Source organism: Natrix helvetica, assembly GCF_964273705.1.
Source record: "Natrix helvetica genome assembly, chromosome: 1".
Taxonomy (NCBI): Eukaryota; Metazoa; Chordata; class Lepidosauria; order Squamata; family Natricidae; genus Natrix; species Natrix helvetica.
The window spans coordinates 13,670,252-13,693,616 of NC_138548.1; the positions used below are offsets into that span (position 1 = coordinate 13,670,252).

The window sequence follows — 23,365 nt, forward strand, 5'->3', positions numbered from 1 at the left end:
ACATGACACACACCCCCCGGGGACACTGCAACCGTCATAAATGTGAGTCAGCTGCCAAGTGTCTTGAATTTTGATCACGTGACCATGTGGGTGCTGCAACAGTTTTTAAGTGTGAAAAACAGTCATGAGTCAGTGTTTTTTTTTTAAGTGGCGCTGTAATTTTGAATGGTCCCTAAAGGAACCGTTGTAAGTCGAGGACTACCTGTATTTGTGGTTCAGGGTTGGAATGAGGGGCCCTTGGTGCTCTCAGAGCTTGGTTGTTTTCTTGCAGGCGTTTTATTACTCAAACTAGCCTCCAGTACCAGGGAAATCAGGAAATCCGGGCGGTTTCAAGTGTTTATGAAGATTTATTGTGAGCTTAAGAATCTCAACTACTAACGGTCAAGGAAAATTAGAGGGAGAGCAGAAAGGAATTCAAGGTGGGCTGAATTTGGCTCTCTCGTGGGTGCAAAGAGACTCATGACTGATGGCACTTTTGACCCATCCCTTGGGCTCAGCCCGGTCATCTCCTATAGTCATGATGGCGAACCTATGGCACCCGTGCAACAGGTGGCATGCAGAGCCCTCTCTGTGGGCACACCAGCCGTCACCCCAGCCCAGCTCCATGCATGCATGCCAACCACCAGCCAGCTAATGTTCAGACCCTGCCACGCATGCGCGGGGTGCATACGGGGGACACGTATGCGCATGCATGGGGGGTGGGGTGCATACACAGAGGGCACTCGCATTGCATTTTGGGGCCTCACGCAGCGCTCCCACACCCCATTTTGGCTTCCAGGTTGGTGCGGGAGGCCTTCCAGGCCCGAAATGGGGTGTGTGAGGGGCGTGCAAGGGGGGCACGCCCCATTTTGGGCCTGGAAGGCCTCCCGCACCAACCTGGAAGCCAAAAACGGGCAACGAGGGGCAGGGCGCATGCGCGAGGGGGAGAGCATGGGAGGGTCACACACGCATTGCATTATGGGCACGTGACGACAAAAAGGTTAGCCCTCACTGTCCTATAACCAGGTTACATCACTAGCACTGATGACGTTACCTAGTTTGGGTAGTGAAATGTCTGCAAGGAAACAACCAGGCTCAGAGAGCAACCCTTCAATGTGGGCTTCCTGGTGCTAAGTCTGCTAAGGTTTTGCAATCATCACAAATCAATATAGTCAACACACACCCTCAAATAAGGCTGGATCCATATATACAATACAATACAATACAATACAATACAATACAATAGCAGAGTTGGAAGGGACCTTGCAGGTCTTCTAGTCCAACCCCCTGCCTAGACAGGAAACCCTATACTGTTTCAGACAAATGGCTATCCAACATCTTCTTAAAGACTTCCAGTGTTGGGGCATTCACAACTTCTGGAGGCAAGCTGTTCCACTGATTAATTGTTCTAACTGTCAGGAAATTTCTCCTCAGTTCTAAGTTGCTTCTCTCCTTGATTAGTTTCCACCCATTGCTTCTTGTTCTACCCTCAGGTGCCTTGGAGAATAGCTTGACTCCCTCTTCTTTGTGGCAGCCCCTGAGATATTGGAACACTGCTATCATGTCTCCCCTAGTCCTTCTTTCTCTTAAGCTAGACATACCCAGTTCCTGCAACCGTTCTTCATATGTTTTAGTCTCCAGTCCCCTAATCATCTTTGTTGCTCTTCTCTGCACTCTTTCTAGAGTCTCCACATCTTTTCTACATCGTGGTGACCAAAACTGAATGCAGTATTCCAAGTGTGGCCTTACCAAGGCATTATAAAGTGGTATTAACACTTCACATGATCTTGATTCTATCCCTCTGTTGTTGCAGCCTATAAATATTACCAGATCGGCTTAATGGCTACATTTACATGACATGCTATGATTGGTTATTTTTTAAATGTAGCATTTAAACATTTTTTTCCCCTTCGCTAGTTTTGCAAATCCAGCCTGTTTGGACCATTGGGGTGAATTTAATGGATTGTGTTGACCCAGAACACGAGTTTGTTCAATTGACTGTGTTGTGCAAAACCAGTCTGAATATAGCACAAAATCAACTCAGAACTGCCAACTGCAATTAACTGCATCATTTGCTAGCTGTTTCCCAACGCTTCTGACACCTGTCTTGATCTTTAACAAGAGAGATGGAGGCTAAGTGCAGCCCTGCAAGACATATGTGGAAAAATGTGTTTTTATCAGCTCTGAGGTTTGGAGAGAAGGGCACGTTTTAGTGCAGAACCGAACAAATGAATCAACAAGTAACACGCTGTTAGAAACCTCACTGTGCAAATTGCCTGCCTGTCACACCCATGTCGTAATTAGGAATTCAGTAAGAATTTCCCTCATTCTTCGGCCTGACACCAGCACAGACTGGTACGTTCGCAATGAAATTAGCAAACATGTAGACCATGATTTAAAAGAAACTGGGTTTACACACGGAGGAAGCCACAAAATTGGTTGCTAAGTTTAGACCAGGGGTGTCCAAACTTGGGAACTTTAAGACTTGTGGACTTCAACTCCCAGAATTCCCCAGCCAGCATAGCTGGCTGGGGAATTCTGGGAGTTGAAGTCCACAAGTCTTAAAGTTCCCAAGTTTGGACACCCCTGGTTTAGGCAGTGGGCCCAAAGGCCCAAGTCATTCGCAAGGCACCAGTATAAGATAACATTTGTAGCCCAGGGTTGAACGGTGGCGTCCTTGGTGATTGCTGAGTTTGATTGTTTTGTTTCAGACGTTTCATTACCCAACTAGGTAACGTTGTTGGTGCTAGCAAACTCCTCCCACAACTTCCTAGTGTTGAGGCACGCCAGCAGAGCTGGCAGCAGAGTCGGACAGTAAGGAGGTTGGGGAGGAACAGGGGCCAGTCCTGGAGGCTGTGGAAGGCTCCGACGAGGGCTCTGCATCGGAGGCAGAGAGAGGGCCAAGGCCATCTGGTAGTTATATGCTGCCTTCGGAGCTAGACAGCAGTGAGGCAGAAGAACGGCTGGAGCCTGTTCCCAGTGTGCGCATGCGCAGAGCTGCCAGAAGAAAAGAACTGCTAAGAAATCAGGGTCGACTTGGGAGTGAAGTCACAGGTGGACTGTGAATGACCCCTTCTATAGGAAATACAAGTGAAAGGGGAGTGGGCTTTTGCAGGAAACAATTTGTTCATTGGTTTGTTTGAGGAGTGTGAAGATCTGTCCGTGAATCTCAAGAGACTCTGTGCCAAGTCTTTCCCTGCACAGCACTGCCTTTGGAAAATATTTACATGGCAGTTTTCCAAAGTAGATAAGGCCTGTGGTCATATCTTCACCTTTGAGAGTGTTTACTAGGCCTTTGTTGAATGTGAAGGAGAGGAAATCACATTCTTCTAATAAAAGGGGTTTTGTCGGGACCAGGAATCTGCTTCGTGCTTTTTGGGGAAGCCTAGGTCAGAACACCTAGCACTGATTTTGATTTGATTTGATTTATTGGACTTCTATGCCGCCCTTCTCCCAAAGGACTCAGGGCGGCGTACAACATAAAAACACATATGACAAAAGTTAAAAGAAAGATTAAATAGAATATCCAATATGATCATTTTATCTAGCTAATGTCAGGGTCCCAAGTAATAAACCCAGCTGGATAATGACACGTCTGTATGAACTGAGCTCAGAAACCCCACCAAGGACCTCACACGTACAGTTTTGCACAATATAGGAGCAAGGTCGAAGACACTTATAGCCTAGCAGCAGCTCACAAAACACTTCCCCAGCTCACCTGTTGGTTCATCTATGAGACACACTCTCTTTGATGCTGGGATCAAGCCCACTTTCAGGGATTTGCTACTCATTCTCTTGCGGCCAAAGGGGGCGCCGTGCGCGGGTGCCTGTGCCAGTGGCTCTGAAAGGCCACTCGCGGCCGTGCTGCTGGTCTGTCCTTCTTCTTCATCCATCTTTGAATGCTCCCCTTGCTCCTCTTCCAACATGGCGTCTTCTGGCTCCTCGGTTGGCCCTCTATCTTCCTCCTCTTCATCTCCCTCTTCAGCTTGGGGAGCTTCGTCCTCCTCGTCCTCTTCCTCGTCTTCTTCGTCCTCCTCCAGGTTTCCCCATTCGCTTTTTTCCTTTGGTTCAGATCTTTCATGGAAACCATCACCAGATTTCTGCTCACCACCGAAGGTGATAGAGGGGCATAATTCATGGACTTTCATGCGATAAAACTTGAAGGCAGAACTCTCTGGATCCTGCAGAAATCTGTTGGGGGTGGTGGTGTTAGAACAGGGTGTATTTATTATTACTAATTCATTCCACTTTTCCTCCAAGAAAAATTGAATGAACTGGGGGGGGGGGAGATTTACAAAGCAACCTTCTTCCTCATAGAATTTTCTTCTTAAAATAACTCTTAAGTTAGGCTAGATAAAGCATGTGCTAAATCTGAACTTTGCAGGTATAGGAGGCCCTCGATTCCAATCTGCAGCACCCAGATGGGGTGAAAACCATGCAACCAAATCTCAGCAAATGGTCTACTGCAAGCTCTTGCCAGGTCTACATCAAACTGATCAGCTTGGCAAAGAATTGTTACAGGCCCCCTCCCTTGAGTAATTTATGACCCGACAGTTTAAAAATGGATGCCCTCACATCAAAGAGAATTGTATTCAGCAATAGCAATAGCACTTAAGACTTATATACACTGCTTCGTAGTGCATTTACAGCCCTAAATAGTTTACAGAGTCAACCTATTGCCCTATCTGGGTCCTCATTTTACACACCTCGGAAGGATGGAAGGCTGAGTCAACCTTGAGCCTGGTGAGATTTGACCTGCAGCTAGCAGTCAGCTGAAGTACCCTGCAGTACTGCACTCTAACCCCTGTGCCATTTCGGCTCTAATTTATTACTTTTGTCTGACAGATAGGGAGCAGAGGTGGCACAATGGTTAGAATGCAGGATTGCAAGACTAACTCTGCCCACTGCCAGCAGTTCGATTCTCACCAGCTCAAGCTCGACTCAGCCTTCTATCGTCCTTCTGAGGTTGGTAAAAAGGGGACCCAGGTTGGTGGGGCCAATTATGCTGACTCTGTAAACCGCTTAGAGAGGGCTGCGAAGCACTGTGAAGCGGTATGTAGGTCTAAGTGCTATTGCTATAGTGTGGCGGCAATACAACTGATCAGCAAATTAAACCCCACCTGTACGTTGATCAAATAAGAAATGATCCTAAGCAAACAACTTGCTTTCCACCTCAGTTCCCCCCTCCCAGTCTGAAAAGAATGAGACAGCTGTCAATCGTTTTGCAAGTGTCTTGCAAGGATTTCAACAATATACCAAGTACCTCAGGATTGTGTAACCCAGGGGTCTCCAACCTTGGCAACTTGAAGACTTGTGGACTTCAATCCCCAGAATTCCTGGGAGTTGAAGTCCACAAGCCTTTAAGTTGCCAAGGTTGGAGACCCCTGCTCTAAACTATTATTGAATCATTTCAAAATATTTCTCCTATCCATTTGCACTTTTCATTGACAAGCAAAACTGGGGGGGGGGGGGGGGGAAGGAGGAATAAACAACGAAACACTCACAATAGGTCTGGATTATCGGCACTGTTATCAATGCTGAACTGCTCGATTTCCGGCCCAACTTCAGCAACAAATTCAGCCAGCTTCTGAGCGGTTACCATGACTTTAGGGTCCACTGAAAGGCAAGAGAAAGAAACCATCCAGGAAAGGGTTGTTGTTTTTTTGCGAGGAAACAGTACATGTAGAGGCACTGTCAATACAGTCTTATTTTGAATGCCAGCGAAAGGCAAAATGAATAAATCACATGCAAATGTTTTTAATCATTACTCCCCGATGTAAAAAAATGCAAAAGAATGAGCTTGGGGAAATCTTCATGTAAAACTTTTGCTGTACAAGGATCATATATGCTAAATATAAGTAGCTGGAGACCTGTGCTTCGCTATGAAGCCATGTGATCGGGCCACCCTGCAGGCCAGATGAGTCATGAGCTGGCCATGCCCATATAAGGCAACTGGCAGTTGGAACAGAGTTCCTTTCAGGTGGGGAGGGGGAGTAGAATGTCTAACTCCTTAGCATCGGATCATGTTAATTACTGTATAAGAAATGCTAATGATCTGGTGGTTATTTCCAAAAATCCTTTCTTAGTGAGCACCTAGAAGCCAAGAGAACATATGTTAACATATTTTAAGTTTGTAGGCTTTATGGTTCTGGAGATTTCATGATGTAGCGTGAGTGACATTTCAGATAGATGATAGATAGATAGATAGATAGATAGATAGATAGATAGATGATAGATAGATAGATAGATAGATAGATAGATAGATAGATAGATAGATAGATAGAAAAATTGGAACAACTCACCAGAGGAGGTTGTAATTTGAAAAAATTTAGACTGTTCCGAAATGGTTAGATTAACCTTCAAAATTAAAGTTGAAGACACAGAATATTATATGATTTGGAATAAATTCCATGAATGGACAGAAGCAAGAGATAGGAATTAGAGAAAGTAAGATCATAAATGTTAGCTCTGAAAATAGGAATGTATATAAACATAATTACAATAATCAACCAAAATGTAAATACTTTAATGTAAGAAGAAACTTAGCTAAAAGCTTTTTGGTTATATTATTATTATTGTTACTATATCATTATTATTGTTATTAGCTTGTATGTCAATGTCTAACACTTTTCATTTTCAGTCTTCTTTATTTATAAATGGTATATCCTGACAATGAACTGTTTTTCAAAGAAGTGTTTTTGAATGAAATTTATTTTTTTAAAAAAAAACTTTGCTGTACTACTCAGCCGTGACTCTTCCTTCATCAGGATAGTGTCCTCTATTATGCACTTGGTGCAAGGCTATTGGGGGTGGGGGAAAATCTTTCTTGGAGGCTCAGTGGCTTCCCATATTCACAATATGTGGAGAAATAGGATTCAAATGGTGCAAGAATTATGTAAATGTAAATTTCTAAAGAACAGAGTAACAATTATGTTGAGAGGATTGAGAACGAGAGCCAATTAGAATCTAATGGGTCTAAAAAAAAATGTTATGCTAAATGCACAGCTGCACCAGAAAATGTGGACTGCATTTCTAACAGACACCAAGCTGGGAAGGGGATTGGTATGCAGCACCACTGTAGTCTATTTATCACCCAATCAGTCCAACCGTAATCTTAACTACAATCTATTACTACTATGGCTACCATACCTTCAGCATGTTTTGGCACATCATTCAAACCCTGGTCTAACATCTGGTTGCTTACTGCAGCCAGATGTGTTTGGGACAAAAAAGGCAAAAAGCTGAGCTGGTTGAACACTAACAGAGCAAAAACTCATCTGCAATTGCGATCTCCTGCTCTTTTTTTGCATCTTCTGTGGGCATGCAGTGGGTTAATCACAGTCATGAAAGTGGAGGAGATTCATCTGTCACTCCCTCTATGCCTGGCAACTTCAGCCTGACTGGTTTTGTCTCCATTTCTTCAGGTTGGAAGAATTTAAAATATATGGAGGTACATAACACAATTGTGTACAGATGGTCCTCGACTTATGGCTGTAAGTGAGCCTGGAATTATTGTTGTAAATCATTGCAGTTGTTAAAGCATTTCACCATGTGACCAGACCTGGTTTTACAACATGGTTTGTGGCAGTCATTAAGGGAATCCATCTTACCCAATGGATTTTTGTGCTGGAAGCTGCACGTAAACCAGCAAAAAATAGAAGAAAAAAATATAAGTCAGATGATCACGGGACGCTGCAAAGGTGAACCAGTTGCCAAGCCCTCAAAACGTGATCACATGACTGCAACATGTATATGTGTGGGTTTGGGGGGGGGGGGGAGATATCCTAACTTGAAATCAGGTTGTAATAGCTTTTGGGGGGAGGGTGAAAATCCATTTTCACTTTGAATAGTCACTAATTGACCGGTCACAAGTGAAGGACTATCTGGCAGTTACTGACAGTTAGAACAATTAATCAGTGGGACAGAAGTTGCCTCCAGAAGTTGTGAATGCCCCAACACTGGAGGTCTTTAAGAAGATGTTGGATAGCCATTTGTCTGAAGTGGTGTAGGGTTTCCTGCCTAAGCAGGGGGTTGGACTAGAAGACCTCCAAGGTCCCTTCCAACTCTGTTTATTTTATTCTATCTGTTTTACTAGAAGAAAATGTGGGCATAACAGGATCATCTGAAGCAGAGTCAGCAGGCTATTCTCTATTAATCCTGAAAGAAGCTCCGTGACATGGAACAAGTGAGCAAAGTCACCGCCGAGTGGCTCAACTGACAGCAGCAGAAAGTATGAAAATCAATTAGATACGACATTAACATTCCTACTTCAGATGACGGGTGGAGTAACGAACTAAGACATGTTCTGTATAATTGGTTTTGAAGATATAATACCGTGTTTCCCTGAAAATAAGACAGGGTCTTATTTTCTTTTGATCCCCCCAAAATAAGCGCTTGGCCTTACTTTCAGGGAGGTTTTATTATTTTTGAAGTGCAGGGGACAATGAGTGTGGTCACCTCATGGCTGCTGCTGTGTTGCAATATTTGGAGGGGAGGGCTTATTTTAGCGCACGCGCTCAAAAGCCCATTTGGGCTTATTATCCGGGGAGGTCTTATTTTCGGGGAAACACGTGTGGATGATCAGTTGACAGGGAAAAAAGTACAGAATGCTGGCGGGCCTTAAGCCACTGCCTTCACTGGTACTTGGCCAGGTAAGGTTTTAATGGGTTTTGAACATTGTGGATTTTTAATATTGGAGTCACCTTTGTGGGAGTTGGGTGGCCGTATGAAATTGTTTAATAAATACAAATAAATAAATCTTGGCTGGCTGGGGGGAGTTTGGGATTGGAAGGCCACACAAGTGGCCAACGGTTGAGAAACGTCGGCTGAAATGGTTTGCGGAGTTTCCTAAGAGCATTCGGCTTCACTTACCGTCGGGGAACTGGCTCATCAAAGACGGGGGATTTTCGGAAAGCCTCAGCGAGTCTGTGTTTCTGGAGGCTTCCTCTAGGGACAGCGTCTCTGCCTGCTCACCGTTGGATTGGTCGCTCTTGGGACTGGACATGGGTGTGCCGGTTGCCGGCTGCTTCAGCACCGACCCGGCAGATAAGAGCGTCTGGGTCCCAGTGTTGGATCTCTTGGCTCTTCTGGCCCTGGCAGCCCTTTGCAGGATCCCCGGCCTTCTCCTCTGAAAGAGCCTCTTCTTGATCCTTGCTACTTTCCTCCTGTACAAAAGAATCCTCACAGCTTCGGAGATTGGCTGCTCGGAGGTCTTCTTGTCTTTGGTTTCTTCCTTGGCGGCCGACATCAGCCTCTCCGTCTCATCCAGCTTCAGCTTATAGTATTTGTATTCAAGGCTTTCCTCCTCCAGGAGAAACCTGGATTATGAGGGGATGGGAAAATAATCAAATAAAGCTGCAAGCTCTTTTCCAACCCCCCCCCTCCATTCTTTCTGCCCCCTGACCCTTCTGCCCCTCCTACTGCAAACCCTTTCCCTCATTGCTCTCTGCTGTTCCTGCTTCCCCCACTTGTATACAAAAAGAACACTCCCGCCTGTCCTCCAAAGGCTCATCTAGCAATAGCCCTTAGACTTATATACTGCTTTACAGCCCTCTCTAAGCGGTTTCCAGAGACAAGCCTATTTGCCCCCAACAATCTGGGTCCTCATTTTACCCACCTCGGAAGGATGGAAGGCTGAGTCAACCTTGAGCCAGTGACAATCAAACTGTTGGCAGTTGGCAGCATTTAGACTTATATACCACTTCACAGTGCTTTTACAGCCCTCTCTAAGTGGTTTACAGAGTCATATCGGCCCCAACAATCTGGGTCCTCATTTTACCCACCTCGGAAGGATGGAAGGCTGAGTCAACCTTGAGCCTGGTGAGATTCAAACTGCTGGCAGTGAACAGTGAGTTAACTTGCAATACTGCATTCTAACCACTGCGCCACCATGGCTTTTTCATCTAAGCTAGGGGTGTCAAACTCAAGCCTGTGGGCTGGATCCACGGGGCCGGACTGAAAACAGCAAAGGACCGGCCTGCAGCCCTCTTCCAGTGAAAATGGGGCGCAGGAGGAAGGAAGGAAGGAAGGAAGGAAGGAAGGAAGGAAGGAAGGAAGGAAGGAAGGAAGGAAGGAAGGTTATAATGAGAGTGAAGGAGGGTTTCCCAGCCATGCCCACTCCCCCAACCCTCCGAGGTCAAACACAACCCTGATGCAGCCCTCAATGAAATTGAGTTTGACACCCCTGATCTAAGGGGAGAGCCCTCATAATCAAGCATGGACTCCTGGCTATCTCAAAACTGTGGAGTCCTTGATGCTCTCTGAGCTGGATTGTTTTCTTACAGATGTTTTATAACTAACTAGGTAACACCAACAGCTACCCAGCACAAAAGTAGCCGAGATACCATGAAAACAAATCGGTTCTATCTAAAACCTACAGAGAGTGCCCCATTCTTTGCAAGGCACATGGGCAGGAATAAAACCTATTTTGCGGTAGCCCCTATTTTATGCAGCTCCCTCTCCTTGGAGAGATCAGTGGCTCCAATTCTTCTTACGTTTCACAAACAAGGGAAAACAGCATCATTCACAATTCCAGTCAGAATTTGTAACTTCTCAAAGGAGAAATTTGCCACTTGAGACAAGAGAGCAACTCCTTCAACTACTAGGGTCTGTTGACACATCAACTAACCTTCCCCAAAATGATACTTTTGTTTTAGAAATCACCTTTGGTAAGCAGGGACTTCATCTCCCTGAAGGCTCTTTAACAGTGCGATCAGCACCCAGAGTAAGAATATTAGACTTAAGAAGAGAAACAACCTATGCACAACATGCTAACCTATGCTGTGTAAAAAGCCACCAGTTGTGGCTCAGCATTTGTCTGAATTCAGGTGAGTAGTTAGCAGCCATTAATCCTCCAAAAAAATGCTATCAGATGCAGACAGGGCCACAAAGCAGTGTTCATTCTTCAACAATGAATTCATTATTCCTCAGTACAGCATTTTCATTGGACGACAACAAAAATTACTGTTTCTCAACCTTGGCCAACTTTAAGATCTATGTACTTCACATTCTATAATTCAGCAAGTTGAAAATCATGGTTCTAATTTCTAGCTCTATTTATTTGCTTATTTAAGCATACTCACATATCAGTGGGTTCCTGAATAGAGCAGGATACCTTAAACCAGCCACTTATTTTCTAACTTACCTTGTAGAACAGTGTTTCTCAACCATTCGCTGGCTGGGGAATTCTGGGAGTTGAAGTCCAGACATCTTCAAGTTGACCAGGTTGAGAAACACTGTTGTAGAGTATCACATAGACATGATAAAACGGGAGCTAGGCATTTGCCTCCAAGCACTTTGGAGGGTCCAAAGACAAGAAACAAGCAAGATAAATACCAGTACTCCGGGTTGTGTTTCAGTTCAGCCTTCTCTTTCCCTGTTAACCCGCCAGAAGCCATCGCATTCACTAGCTTTTCAATCGTCTCAACGATTTTCCTATCAGCACGTTGTGGGGCTATGCAAACAAAAAACAAGTTCCAAACAAAGGGGTGGGGGGGGGAATAGTAGTCACAATAACGATTTAAAATGGCAATGTGATGTCTTCCTGCTAATAAAATGTACTCATTGCGATTATCAACAGTAAGTGAGCAAGACTGTTTTTATGCATTCCATTTAATTCTGTATCATGAAACTGTGTGGGTTATGAATGCGCAGAAGAGTTTGACTTTGTGCCACAGGTCATAGCCTCAATATATATCATGCTTACCATTTGTACTTAAAGGTAAAGGTTCCCCTCACACATGCCTGCTAGTCATTCATGACTCTAGGGGGCAGTGCTCATCTCCGTTTCAAAGCCAGAGCCAGCACTCTCGAAAGACGTCTTTGTGGTCATGGGGCTGGCACATGACCGAAGGCGCACAGAACGCTGTTCCCTTCCCACCAAAAGTGGCCCCTATTTTTCTACTTGCATTTTTACGTCCTTTCGAACTACTAGATTGGCAGAAGCTGGGACAAGTAACGGGAGCTCATTCCGTTACACGGCACTAAGGATTCAAACTGCCGACCTTTATGAGCGATAAGCTCAGCGTCTTAGCCACTGTCCTCACTTACTTACAGAGACTCAAAAAACCTTACTTAGAACGTTCCCTGACTAATCTTTTTAGTCTTTTTTAAAAAAAAGCTATTTATACATTCTTCAGTACAGACTCCTGGATAGCAGGGTATTACATTTAACAAGCAAGTTAAGAGAAGTCTCCATGTAATTGTATTTTGAACTGCCCCCACCTCCGGGGGGGGGGGGGGGAGAGAAATATTCCTTAACAATACGCTCATTTTGTCACATCATTTTCTAGACCTCTCCTCATGTTTACTCAGCTGACCTATTTCTCAGTACACCGAGATTATCACCTACTTCCCAGCACACAGTGGTAGTATATTTCTGAGGTTTCCTGAGATGACCTGCGTTTTAATTTCCACTCATTCTGAGATAGGCTTTGTTCCTCAACCTAGTGTTATTTCACAGTGATAAAATGAAAAGCAGAAACATCGTTCCTAATTGGTCATTATACTAAAAAGATCTCCATACGCTTCATTTTAAGTGTGACTGACGTGACATTCCACTCACCCTGAGCTGGAGGACTGGCAGACGGTCTCTTTAACTTCATCTTGCAGCCACTTTTCTGCAACCAACTTTGCAAGGTTTCAATATATTCTTTCCCAAACAAGGCAGAGGTATCAAAATTGGGAAATAAGATAGGAGGAGGGGCCGAATCCTGGACGCTGAGGGCCTCCAGGATTTTTTCCTGCCTGAAAGCAGAGGCCAGAGCGAAGGTTTGTCCCAGGAGGGCCAAGGATTTTCGGCAGAGGGACATGGTCGTCTGAAAAGCGGTGGCCATCTTCCCTGAGTTACTGAAGCTGTTAGTTTTGATTCTGAGCTCATAGGCATTGCAGGCCATCAGCAGAGGCGTAGTGCTCTTCAGCATGTAGTCCTGGAGCCGCATCATATACCGGTCAAAAGGCTTAATGACCTCAAAGAAACAATTCTTTGTCACCATCACCCTTCTCTCCAGCAGCAGATTCAGAAACTGGCTGTCCACTTTAGGGGTTCTCAGAGCCGGATGATGCAGCATCTTGACGCTGTTCAAACAGTAATCTTGGTGCTCGGTTTTCAGCGAGCACTTAAACGACGCCAGCATTTTGGCGCAGGTCTCTGTCTCTAATGTGAAGAGCAAACGGAAAAGTTCAGAATACTCCGGGTCTCTCCTAATTTCATGGAACCCAGCCCATTTGATGATTTCAACCCCAAAAGTTGCAAAGATATCCGAAGAATCTAGAAGTTCCAAGTCTGGCTCTTTGATCCGGGCATACCCTGTAGGCTTCAGAGTTGCCTCTGGCAGTAGTAGTCCCTTCGGAGAGGCCAGGGCTGGCCTTTGGTTTTGTTGGAGGTGAGGAGGAGGTATCATTCTCAGCTTGGGGAGACCCAGAGGATTTAACAGAAGATCATCCGCTGGGGACAAAGCTTTAGTGGCCCATTTCTTGAGATGAGCAGCCAACTCTTCCTTACTTCTGAGCAGGCCTCCAGTGACCATCCCACGTTTCCCTTGGAGACCTCTTCCCCTCCCAGCACTCAAAGGGGAGCTGAATTCTCCTGCAGTCTCCAGACTCTGCTCCAGATCATAATTCTGACTATATGCAGTCCTGTAATTCTCTTCCAGAAGCCCTGCTGATCTGAAGTCGCCCAACAGTTCTGACGAATCGTAGTCCGTCTCATGGCGTCTGGAAGGATCTTGAATAGGAGTGTGGCTATATTTCCGTTCCCGTGAGGCAGCGTTGTCATAGTCCTGATCTCGGGAAGATGGGCCAGCAAAATCTCTTTCCATGGCGGAGGAATTTCCATAGTCTTGTTCGTACGAAGATAGCTGGCTGAAGTCCTGATTCCCTGAAGAGAGTTTGGTGCTACTTTTGGAAAAGTAATCCTTCTCCTCTGTGACGTGGCTGCTGGGCCTATAGGAAGGCAGCGAATATTCGTTTCTAGTGTCTTTCCTCCAGTCACTCCGCATGAACTTCCCACCGTCTTGAAATTTTTCCTCCACCTCGTCGTACTGGGTATGTGTGACTGGCCGCGAGTGAACTGCATGGAGAAACAAAAGACAGCCGCTGTTCAGAGGTACTGAACTTTTAATACAACCACCCTATTTGGAAGAGTTGAAAAAGGATGAGCCACAACATCATAAAACTCTGCATTCTGCTGGAACATTAAATATTACCCAAAGAAAGTAAATCAGGATAAGGTAAAGGTTCCCCTTGCATATACTAGTCGTTCCCAACTCTAGGGGGCGGTGCTCATCTCCGTTTCAAAGCCAAAGAGCCAGCGCTGCCCGAAGGCGTCTCCATGGTCATGCGGCCGACATGACTAAACACCAAAGGCGCATGGAACGCTGTTACCTTCCCACCAAAGGTGGTTCCTCTTTTTCTACTTGCATTTTTTACATGCTTTCGAACTGCTAGGTTGGCAGAAGCTGAGGCAAGGAATGGGAGCTCACTCCGTTGCGCGGCGCTAGGGATTCGAACCACCAAATTGCCAACCTTTCTGATCGACAAGCTCAGCGTCTTAGCCCCTGAGCCACTGCATTGCTTAAATCAGGATAGTTTATGACTAAGCACAAATGTCTGCTCAGATCTATGTCTTCCATGACAGCTGTGGGTGGCTGAAATTGAACATCATTTGTTGTTTTCACTTTCACACATTTCACCAAGGAGCCTTTCTGACAAATGGAAAGAGTTATTACACCAAAGTCTCACTGAATTCCATACAGTTACCTGGAGTCACATTCAATTCCTGGGAACCTCAGGGACTATTCCATATAACTTTACTGGCAAAAATATATGATTTTGTTTGTCACTACTTAAGCGGTCATCTGCTGAAGTCACTGCCTAAATTATCCTTAATTGGTTCCTTGTCTGCTTCTAAATTCTGTGCAAATGTTGGTTTTCTCTCAATGCCTTTCATCCCCTTTCCTCTTTCATACCGTCCAAGAGCAGTATTTCTCAACCACGGCAACTTTAAGATGCATGGACTTCAACTCCCAAAATTCCCCAGCCAGCATACTGGCTGGACCATTCTGGGAGTTGAAATCCACATCTTAAAAGGTTACATTGGTTTAGACTGATCCCCAGTTGTCTAGTTCCATCGTCTCATGTTTCCCAAAGTTCTTATATATTAATTTTTTATGCCACCCATCTCCCCTACAAGGTGACTCTGGGAGGCTTACAAGTTATAAAACAAGTAAAAAAAATAACTAAAACATTAAAACATTAGCAACTACACAGATCAAAATATTATTAAAAACTGCACTAAAACAGAAGCTAAGGAGCTAAGAGACTGATGGGAACGGGGAAGAGGTCTTCTTACCCCATCAGCCACCTGGGTGCTGAGCGACCCTTCAGGGTCACAGACTAACCAGCAAAGCTGGTTTTAATACCCTTCTGGAAAGCAAAAAGGAAGGGGGCAGTTCTCACCTCCACTAGTAAACTGCTCCGCAAGGATGGGGCTCTTGTAGGGGTTTGTCAATGCTTTTTTCCTTGGGTGATTTAAAAAAAAAAAATCCTATCTAGCCCCATTCTAGCGCTAACCAAGCCCAAGTGCCTTCTCTTTTTGATCTCTGGAGGGCCAGGGATAGGGGTTGTTCCTTTATCCTGGTCCTATTAGATCTCTCAGTGGCTTTTGATACCATTGACCATGGTATCCTCCTGCACCGGCTGGAGGGGCTGGGGGTTAGGGGCACCGTTCTACGGTGGTTCTGCTCCTACCTCTCCGACCGGACGCAGCGTGTGTTGGCAGGGGAGCAGAGGTCGTCCCTGAGGCCTCTCATTTGTGGGGTGCCACAGGGGTCAGTCCTCTCGCCTCTCCTGTTCAACACATATATGAAACCGCTGGGTGAGATCATCCGTGGTTTTGGGGTGGGATATCATCTGCACGCTGATGATACACAGCTGTACATCTCCACCCCGAACCACCCCAATGAGGCCGTTGAAATGATGTCCCGGTGTTTGGAAGCTGTACGGGTCTGGATGGGTGACAACCGACTCAAACTCAACCCCTCCAAGACGGAGTGGCTGTGGCTTCCGCCCCCCCCCCCCCCGGTTCAACCAGCTAATTCCAACACTGGCCATTGGGGGCGAGCAACTAGCCCCCATGGAACGGGCGCGCAATTTGGGCGTCCTCCTGGATGCCCGGCTGTCCATGGATGACCATGTGGCAGCCGTGGCGAGGGGGGCGTTTCACCAGGTTCGCCTGGTGCGCCAATTGCGCCCCCTATTGGACCGGGATGCCCTTCGCACAGTCACTCACGCGCTGGTGACGTCCCGCCTAGACTACTGTAATGCTCTCTACATGGGGCTTCCCTTGAGATGCACTCGAAGACTGCAGCTGGTCCAGAACGTGGCTGCGCGGGTGATTATGGGGAGTACGAGATACTCCCATATAACACCTCTCCTGCGCGAGCTGCACTGGCTTCCTGTGGTCTATCGGGTGCGTTTCAAGGTATTGATTACCATCTTCAAAGCGCTCCATGGCACAGGACCTAGCTACATGCGGGATCGCATCCTGCCCCATACATCCCTACGACCAATTCGCTCTCACAGAGAGGGACTTCTCCGGGTGCCGTCCACTAAGCAGTGCCAAAGGGCGGCGCCCAGGGGTAGGGCCTTCTCTGTGATGGGCCCAGCCCTCTGGAATGACCTCCCCCCGGATATTAGGATTACCACCGACCTCCGCTCCTTCCGTTCAAAACTCAAGACCCACCTTTTTCAACTAGCAGGCCTGGCTCAACCATAGCTCCATTTTATTCCCCCTGGCAATTTTTAAACTTATAATCTCTATTGGGGTTTTAATTTAACTTATTTTAATATTTTTATGTTATTATAATATTGTATTGTGTTTTATACCTCCTCTGTACAATGTGTACAATGTGTAATTTTTATAATATGTGTTTTATTTATTGTATGCTGCCCCGAGTCCCTTTATGGAGAGGGAGCCGCTAACAAATTTAATAAAATAACAATAATAACAATAATAACAATAACAATAACAATAACAATAATAATAATAATAATAATAATAATAATAATAATAATAATAATAATAATAATAATAATTCTCTGATATTTTTTGCATCTGAAATTGCCTCCAAAATACCTCCACGCGATACTTCCCTTACTTCTCAAAATTCATGCTTTCTAAAGAAAAATGTGGGCATGTTTCCCAAATACAAAAAAAAACCCAAAACACAACAGATTAGGCCCGTGATGACGAACCTGTGGCACGCGTACCTGAGGTGGCATGCAGAGCCTTCTCTGTGGGCACCCGTGCCATTGCCAGCTACTCTTCTGGTTTCCGGTGCGCTGGTCTTCGTGTGTGCTGGAGCACTAGAAACCCAAAGGATCAGCATGCACCCTGGTCAGCTGGTCTTTACGCATGCTGGAGCACTGGAAACCCAAAGACCAACTGACCAGTGCGCATGTGCGCACCGGAAACCTGAAAACTGGTGTACGCGCAGCAGCCAGCTGGCCTTCAGGCTCCTAGCGCTCCGGCCTGCACACGCATGTGCATTCCTGTTTGGGCACTCAGTTCCAAAAAAGTTCGCCATCACTGGATTAGGCTATTGCACGCATGCTTCCATCTCCCCCTTCTTGTTGTTTCCATGAATGTCTATAAACAGTCTATAAGCCTCTTGAGGTTAAGTATCTTTGGAATTTATGTTTTCTTGGAAGTGGGGGGGGGGGGGGAGGGATTAATTAAAATGAATTAAAATAGGAAACACACTGGGGAAGAGGGTTTTTTTTTAATTATTCTACAGTAGGCTATTTGGAATGGCTTCAAAGGGAGATAACAGATTAAAAGACAGATCCTCCTTCACAATCCTGATTAAAACTTTGGAAACTGACAGCTGGCTTGAAGTTATTTTGTACATATACAACAGCTAAGCAGAGTTTCAGGAATTTTTTTTTTAAAAAAGGGCAAAAGAACAGCAAGGAAAAGCCAAAGTAAAAGCCACAATCTTGAGTTGAGATTGAGTTGCATCTCCAATGCAACCAACGTGTATCGCATGGCAGTGAAACAGTGCTATGTAAAAAACGTAAAAGCAGCAACACTTCATAAGATTTTTAAAAAAACCACAATGATTTCCGTTGCTACTGGGGAATAATCATTTCACAAAGCCTTGAAGACAGGGTTTTGTCAACAAGGGACATGGGAGTGTGATGGAGCCAGTGCAGGGAGCATGCTGATTGTCTTGGTGAATGAGATTATGGCTGTACTATGTAGTTACTATCTTGAATACATTTATAGTTCTTATAAATTGTTGGTTTTTTTGTTTTTACATTTGTTTTGCTTATCTTTCTCTCATACGCACAATTCTCTCTCTCCCTCTCTTTCTCTTTCTGTTTGTGTGCGTGCAAGATGGACAGCTTGAATAAATAATGTGCCTATGAAAATGCACAACCAGGAGAGGAGCATTCCGTAAGAAGCTCAAAACCCACCTGTTTAATCTAGCCGGCTTGGCCTAATTCCAGCTCTCCCACCTCAGCCTGTATTTTTAAATTTCACGGGTTGGTCTTAGGCTAAGTTTTTAATTTTTATAAATTTGTACAGGGGTTTAAAGTTTAATTCGATTTTAACTATATTTATGATTATTGGTATGGTTTTTAATTTGGTACCTGTACACCGCCCCGAGTCCCTTCGGGGAGAGGGGGCGGTCTAGAAATCAAATCAAATAAATAAATAAATAAATGATCACACTTTTACTCCAAGTCTCAAATACGTGGCAATAGTTGATTCTATAAAGATTGGAAAGGTCTACTTCCAATCGCATAAGTCAAAGAACTCTATCAAAGAACTCCAACTGTCAGGACTCAGAAGAAGAAGAGCCTTCTCTGCTGCAATGCTCACCCCTTGGAATATCTTACCTCTAAGGCAGGGGTGTCAAACTCAAGGCCGCAGGGGCCGGATCCGACCCATGGGGGTACTTAGATCTGGCCCGCGGGGCCTCCCTGGAAACAGCGAAGGACCGACCTGTGGTGCTTCTGACAGCGAAACCACACGTGGCCCTCCCGAGCTCTGTTTTCGCTGGCTGAGGGTTGCAGGAGGCCAAGGCAGTCAAAAACGGAGCTCGGCTGGCCTGTGCGGAAGCAGATAGGCCAGTGTTTCTCAACCTTGGGAACTTGAAGATGTCTGGACTTCAACTCCCAGAATTCCCCAGCCAGCGAATGCTGGCTGGGGAATTCTGGGAGTTGAAGTCCAGACATCTTCAAGTTGAGAAGCTTGAGAAACACTGAGATAGGCTCACTCTTGAACTTCAAAATAAAGGGGAATCAGAATATTTTGAAGTCTGGAGGAGATTTTATGATTGGTAAAAGACAAGGTGACAAGACTGGAACAAACTGTATATATTGTGATTGGACAGAAGGATAGACAATGTATTAAGTAGGCTAATAGTTAATGGTTGAGACTAGCTGTATATAATATAATCCAAAAGCCAACATGGATTTGTTAAAAACAGATCATGCCAGACTAATCTTATTGCATTCTTTGATAATGTGACAAAATTAGTGGACCAGAGGAATGCCGTTGATATAGTTTACTTGGACTTCAGTAAGGCTTTTGATAAGGTAGACCATAACCTACTACTAGATAAAGTAGAAAAAAGTGGGTTGGACAGCATCACCACGAGATGGATTCGTGACTGGCTGACCAACCGCACTCAACGGGTAGTCCTCAATGGAACTGCATCTACATGGAGGGAAGTATGCAGTGAAGTACCACAAGGCTCTGTTTTAGGCCCAGTACTCTTCAACATCTTCATCAATGATTTGGATGAGGGAATAAATGGGGAACTCATCAAATTTGCAGATGACACCAAGCTTGCAGGAATAGCCAACACTCCAGAAGATAGGCTAAAGGTACAGAAGGATCTTGACAAACTTGAACATTGGACACTATTTAATAAAATGAAATTCAATGGTGAAAAGAGTAAGGTTCTACATTTAGGCAACAAAAATGGAATGCACAGGTACAGTATAGGTGGTACCTTGCTCAATAGTAGTAACTGTGAAAGGGATCTTGGAGTCCTAGTGGACAACCATTTAAATATGAGCCAGCCGTGTGCAGCAGCTGCCAAAAAAGCCAACGCAGTCCTAGGCTGCATCAACAGAGGGATAGAATCAAGATCACGTGAAGTGTTGATGCCGCTTTATAATGCCTTGGTGAGGCCACACTTGGAATACTGCATTCAGTTCTGGTCGCCACGATGTAAAAAAGATGTGGAGACTCTAGAAAGAGTGCAGAGAAGAGCAACAAAGATGATTAGGGGACTGGAGACTAAAACATATGAGGAACGGTTGCAGGAACTGGGTATGTTCAGCTTAAGAGAAATAAGGACTAGGGGAGACATGATAGCAGTCTTCCAATATCTCAGGGGTTGCCACAAAGAAGAGGGAGTCAAACTATTCTCCAAGGCCCCTGAGGGTAGAACAAGAAGCAATGGGTGGAAACTAATCAAGGAAAGAAGCAACTTAGAACTGAGGAGAAATTTCCTGACAGTTAGAAAAATTAATCAGTGGAACAGCTTGCCTACAGAAGTTGTGAATGCCCCAACACTGGAAGTCTTTAAGATGATGTTGGATAGCCATTTGTCTGAAACGGTATAGGGTTTCCTGCCTAGGCAGCGGTTGGACTAGAAGGCCTCCAAGGTCCCTTCCAACTCTACTATTGTATTGTATTGTATTGTATTATTGTATAATGTGAATGTATGGTCACTTCGACTTCGCGGTACTGCATTGTTTTAAATGTAAAAATAATAAAAATATATTCCCCCCAAAAACAAACCGGAGCTTGGGAGCCTCCTTTCACTGGCAAGCGCTCGGGCTGCCCCAGGTGGTGACGTCAAGCTGGCCACACCCACCCTGGCCACACCCACACCAGCTCTCCAAGGTCAAACACAACCCTGATGCGGCCCTCAATGAAATATTTTGACAGCCCTGCTCTAAGGTAAAACCTGCCCGAATCCTCCAATCCTCCCACAAGAGCCTAAAAGACCTGGCTCTGCCAGTTGGCCTGGAGACCAGATGAAGGAATTCTATACTGGAGGTGGCTGATAAACTGATGGCAGACTCCCCCTCCCTCCCCCTTGTGCTCTGCTCTCCACCTGTCCATCTTTTTGGCTATCGTATCTATGTATTCTAATTGCGTTCCTTTTTTTATTTTATGGTTCTATTATATCACTTCGGTTGTGTTTTTTTTATTTTCTTCCTTTTTATTATAGTAAGCCGCCCAGAGCAATTCCCACGAGGAGTTCAGCAGTAAATAAATTTATCAAATAAATAATTTGTACAATCGTTGCTACCTCTGAGTTGATGAAGTGCCTCATCGATTGGATCGCTTCGGTCCAGATATCGTTTGGCCTTGACCTGCATGATTGCATCGAAAGACTCCCGTGTCAACCGCTGGGAGGCCATCTTGACTCTGGAACTAAAAGTGAGGAAACTTAAGAATATGCATTCGCCACTGACATCTCTTTATCTTATAGCTTTCGCCAAAGACAGCTCTGAGTAAGATTTCTAAATCATCAACCATTCAAGCCCAGCATCAGGCTTGGAAGCCATCTTTTACAGTGGGCCTCAAGCCTGCCACATATTCTACTACTGTGGGAAACTGGGAGAGGGGATTGTATGGGGCAGGAGAGCTGTGTAGTCATAATGACATTCTTTCTCAGAAAGTCAAGGTCATCTGGCCTCGGGATCTGGAGGGGCCGTATGCTGGGAGGAATCTCTCTGTGGGACAGTGACTTATTGGACCATGTGAGGACATGTCGGTGCTGGGGCTTTCAACTGGGTGCAGAAAACCTGGAAGCTCTCAAATTCGGGTTTTCCCAGATGTGCCCAGTTCAAGACCTGCCCAGCACCTACATGTCCTCACATGGTCCAATCAGTCACTGCCCCTCAAAGAGATTTCTTCCAGCATACGGCCCCTCCAGATACCAAGGCCAGATGACCTTGACTTTCTGAGAAAGAATGTCATTATGACTACACAGCTCTCATGCCTCATACAATCCCCCATCCCAGTTTCCCACAGTAGTAAAATATGTGACAGGCTTGAGGCCCACTGTAAAAGATGGCTTCCAAGCTTGATACCCAAACTTCCTTAAATTCAGCAGAGCTGGTTTTTTTTTATGTGAGCAGAATCAACCACATGGAATAAAAAGTAAGAGTTGTAGGGACTCTGGTTTATACTGAATAAACTAGTTTGCTTAGAGCGCTATCCAAAATCTAAATCTAAATTCAGTAATATTGCTCTTGAGTGCATCAAGATCATTAGAGGAAGAAAACATGTAGAAAGGCATTTAATTTCCCTCCAAAATCCCAATGCAACCAAATTAATTATTTTCTCACAAGAATGGTAAATATACTCTCTCTGTTTGTGTGTATTGTGTCACAACCCCTGGTATGCCCAAATATGGGAGGGAAATATGCCCAAATATTCCCTTTTCTATCTTTCGGCTCACTCCAGGAGACCATCCAGGCAGAAAACCATATTTTTAATGTTGCCTTTGTTACATTTGTATTGTATTTGTGCCTTTATTTGTTTATCAGCACAAATACAACATATATATGTGTGTGTGTTGTATTTGTGCTGATAAATAAATAAAGGGAGACTAGTATAGATCTATTTCAAGCTATTTAGCTCTCATCAGCTAGCCATACCCTTTTACTGGGATTTGAACCTGGGCATACCAGGGGTTGTAACACACACACACACATACATACATACATACATACATACATACATAAAATTGTGTGTGTGTGTGTGTGTGTTCCTGACAGAATTGGTTCTGTGGGAAGCCTCAGTTTGTAACCCACCTTGATCATGCTAAATATAATGTCACTGTCGTATGATCGATGATGCCATTATATTTAGCATGATCAAGGTGGGTTACAAACTGAGGCTTCCCACAAAACCAATTCTATCAGGACCATAGCACTACAGGATATTAAACAAGCGTATACATTCCAGAAATCCAAAATAAAATAATAAGCAATCCATAACATTCATTAATATTTGAATCAAATAATAAATGGTTAAACACGTAGCACATTTAATTCAGTCAGAAACAGACACATAAAACAGGTTCAGAGAAATGGGAACATATCAAGAACCAATTTACTTTACATGATGTTTAATTACAGAAAAGGCAGAAAGAAGCAAGGGATTCTTGCCACTACAAAAGAAGCCGGGTGGGGAAATGAGGCTTCTTGCTACAGCAAAGGAGATAAATTTCTAACATGCAGATCCGGTCAACGTACTGCTTGGCTTTCTGAAATCATGATTCTTCCAGAACTTGGGGACTCAGACCAAGTCAAAGAAGGGCGCTCTGCTCCTTTGGCTGATTTTGAA

At 44.8% G+C, this 23,365-nt stretch overlaps 1 protein-coding gene across 4 annotated transcripts in view; it reads right to left on the reverse strand.

Annotated features, from left to right (window-relative positions):
* SUGP2 (SURP and G-patch domain containing 2) overlaps positions 1-23,365 on the reverse strand; it is a 47,516-nt gene that overhangs the window by 18,092 nt on the left and 6,059 nt on the right. For all 4 annotated transcript variants that reach the window (XM_081958386.1, XM_081958388.1, XM_081958385.1 and 1 more), the window contains exons 2-7: positions 21,318-21,442; positions 12,542-14,047; positions 11,314-11,431; positions 8,851-9,296; positions 5,484-5,595; positions 3,698-4,170 (exon numbers count right to left, since the gene is read on the reverse strand). In XM_081958386.1, the coding sequence (XP_081814512.1) occupies positions 3,698-4,170; positions 5,484-5,595; positions 8,851-9,296; positions 11,314-11,431; positions 12,542-14,047; positions 21,318-21,429 (2,767 nt within the window). In that variant the 5' untranslated portion in view covers positions 21,430-21,442. The remainder of the gene's footprint in view (positions 1-3,697; positions 4,171-5,483; positions 5,596-8,850; positions 9,297-11,313; positions 11,432-12,541; positions 14,048-21,317; positions 21,443-23,365) is intronic.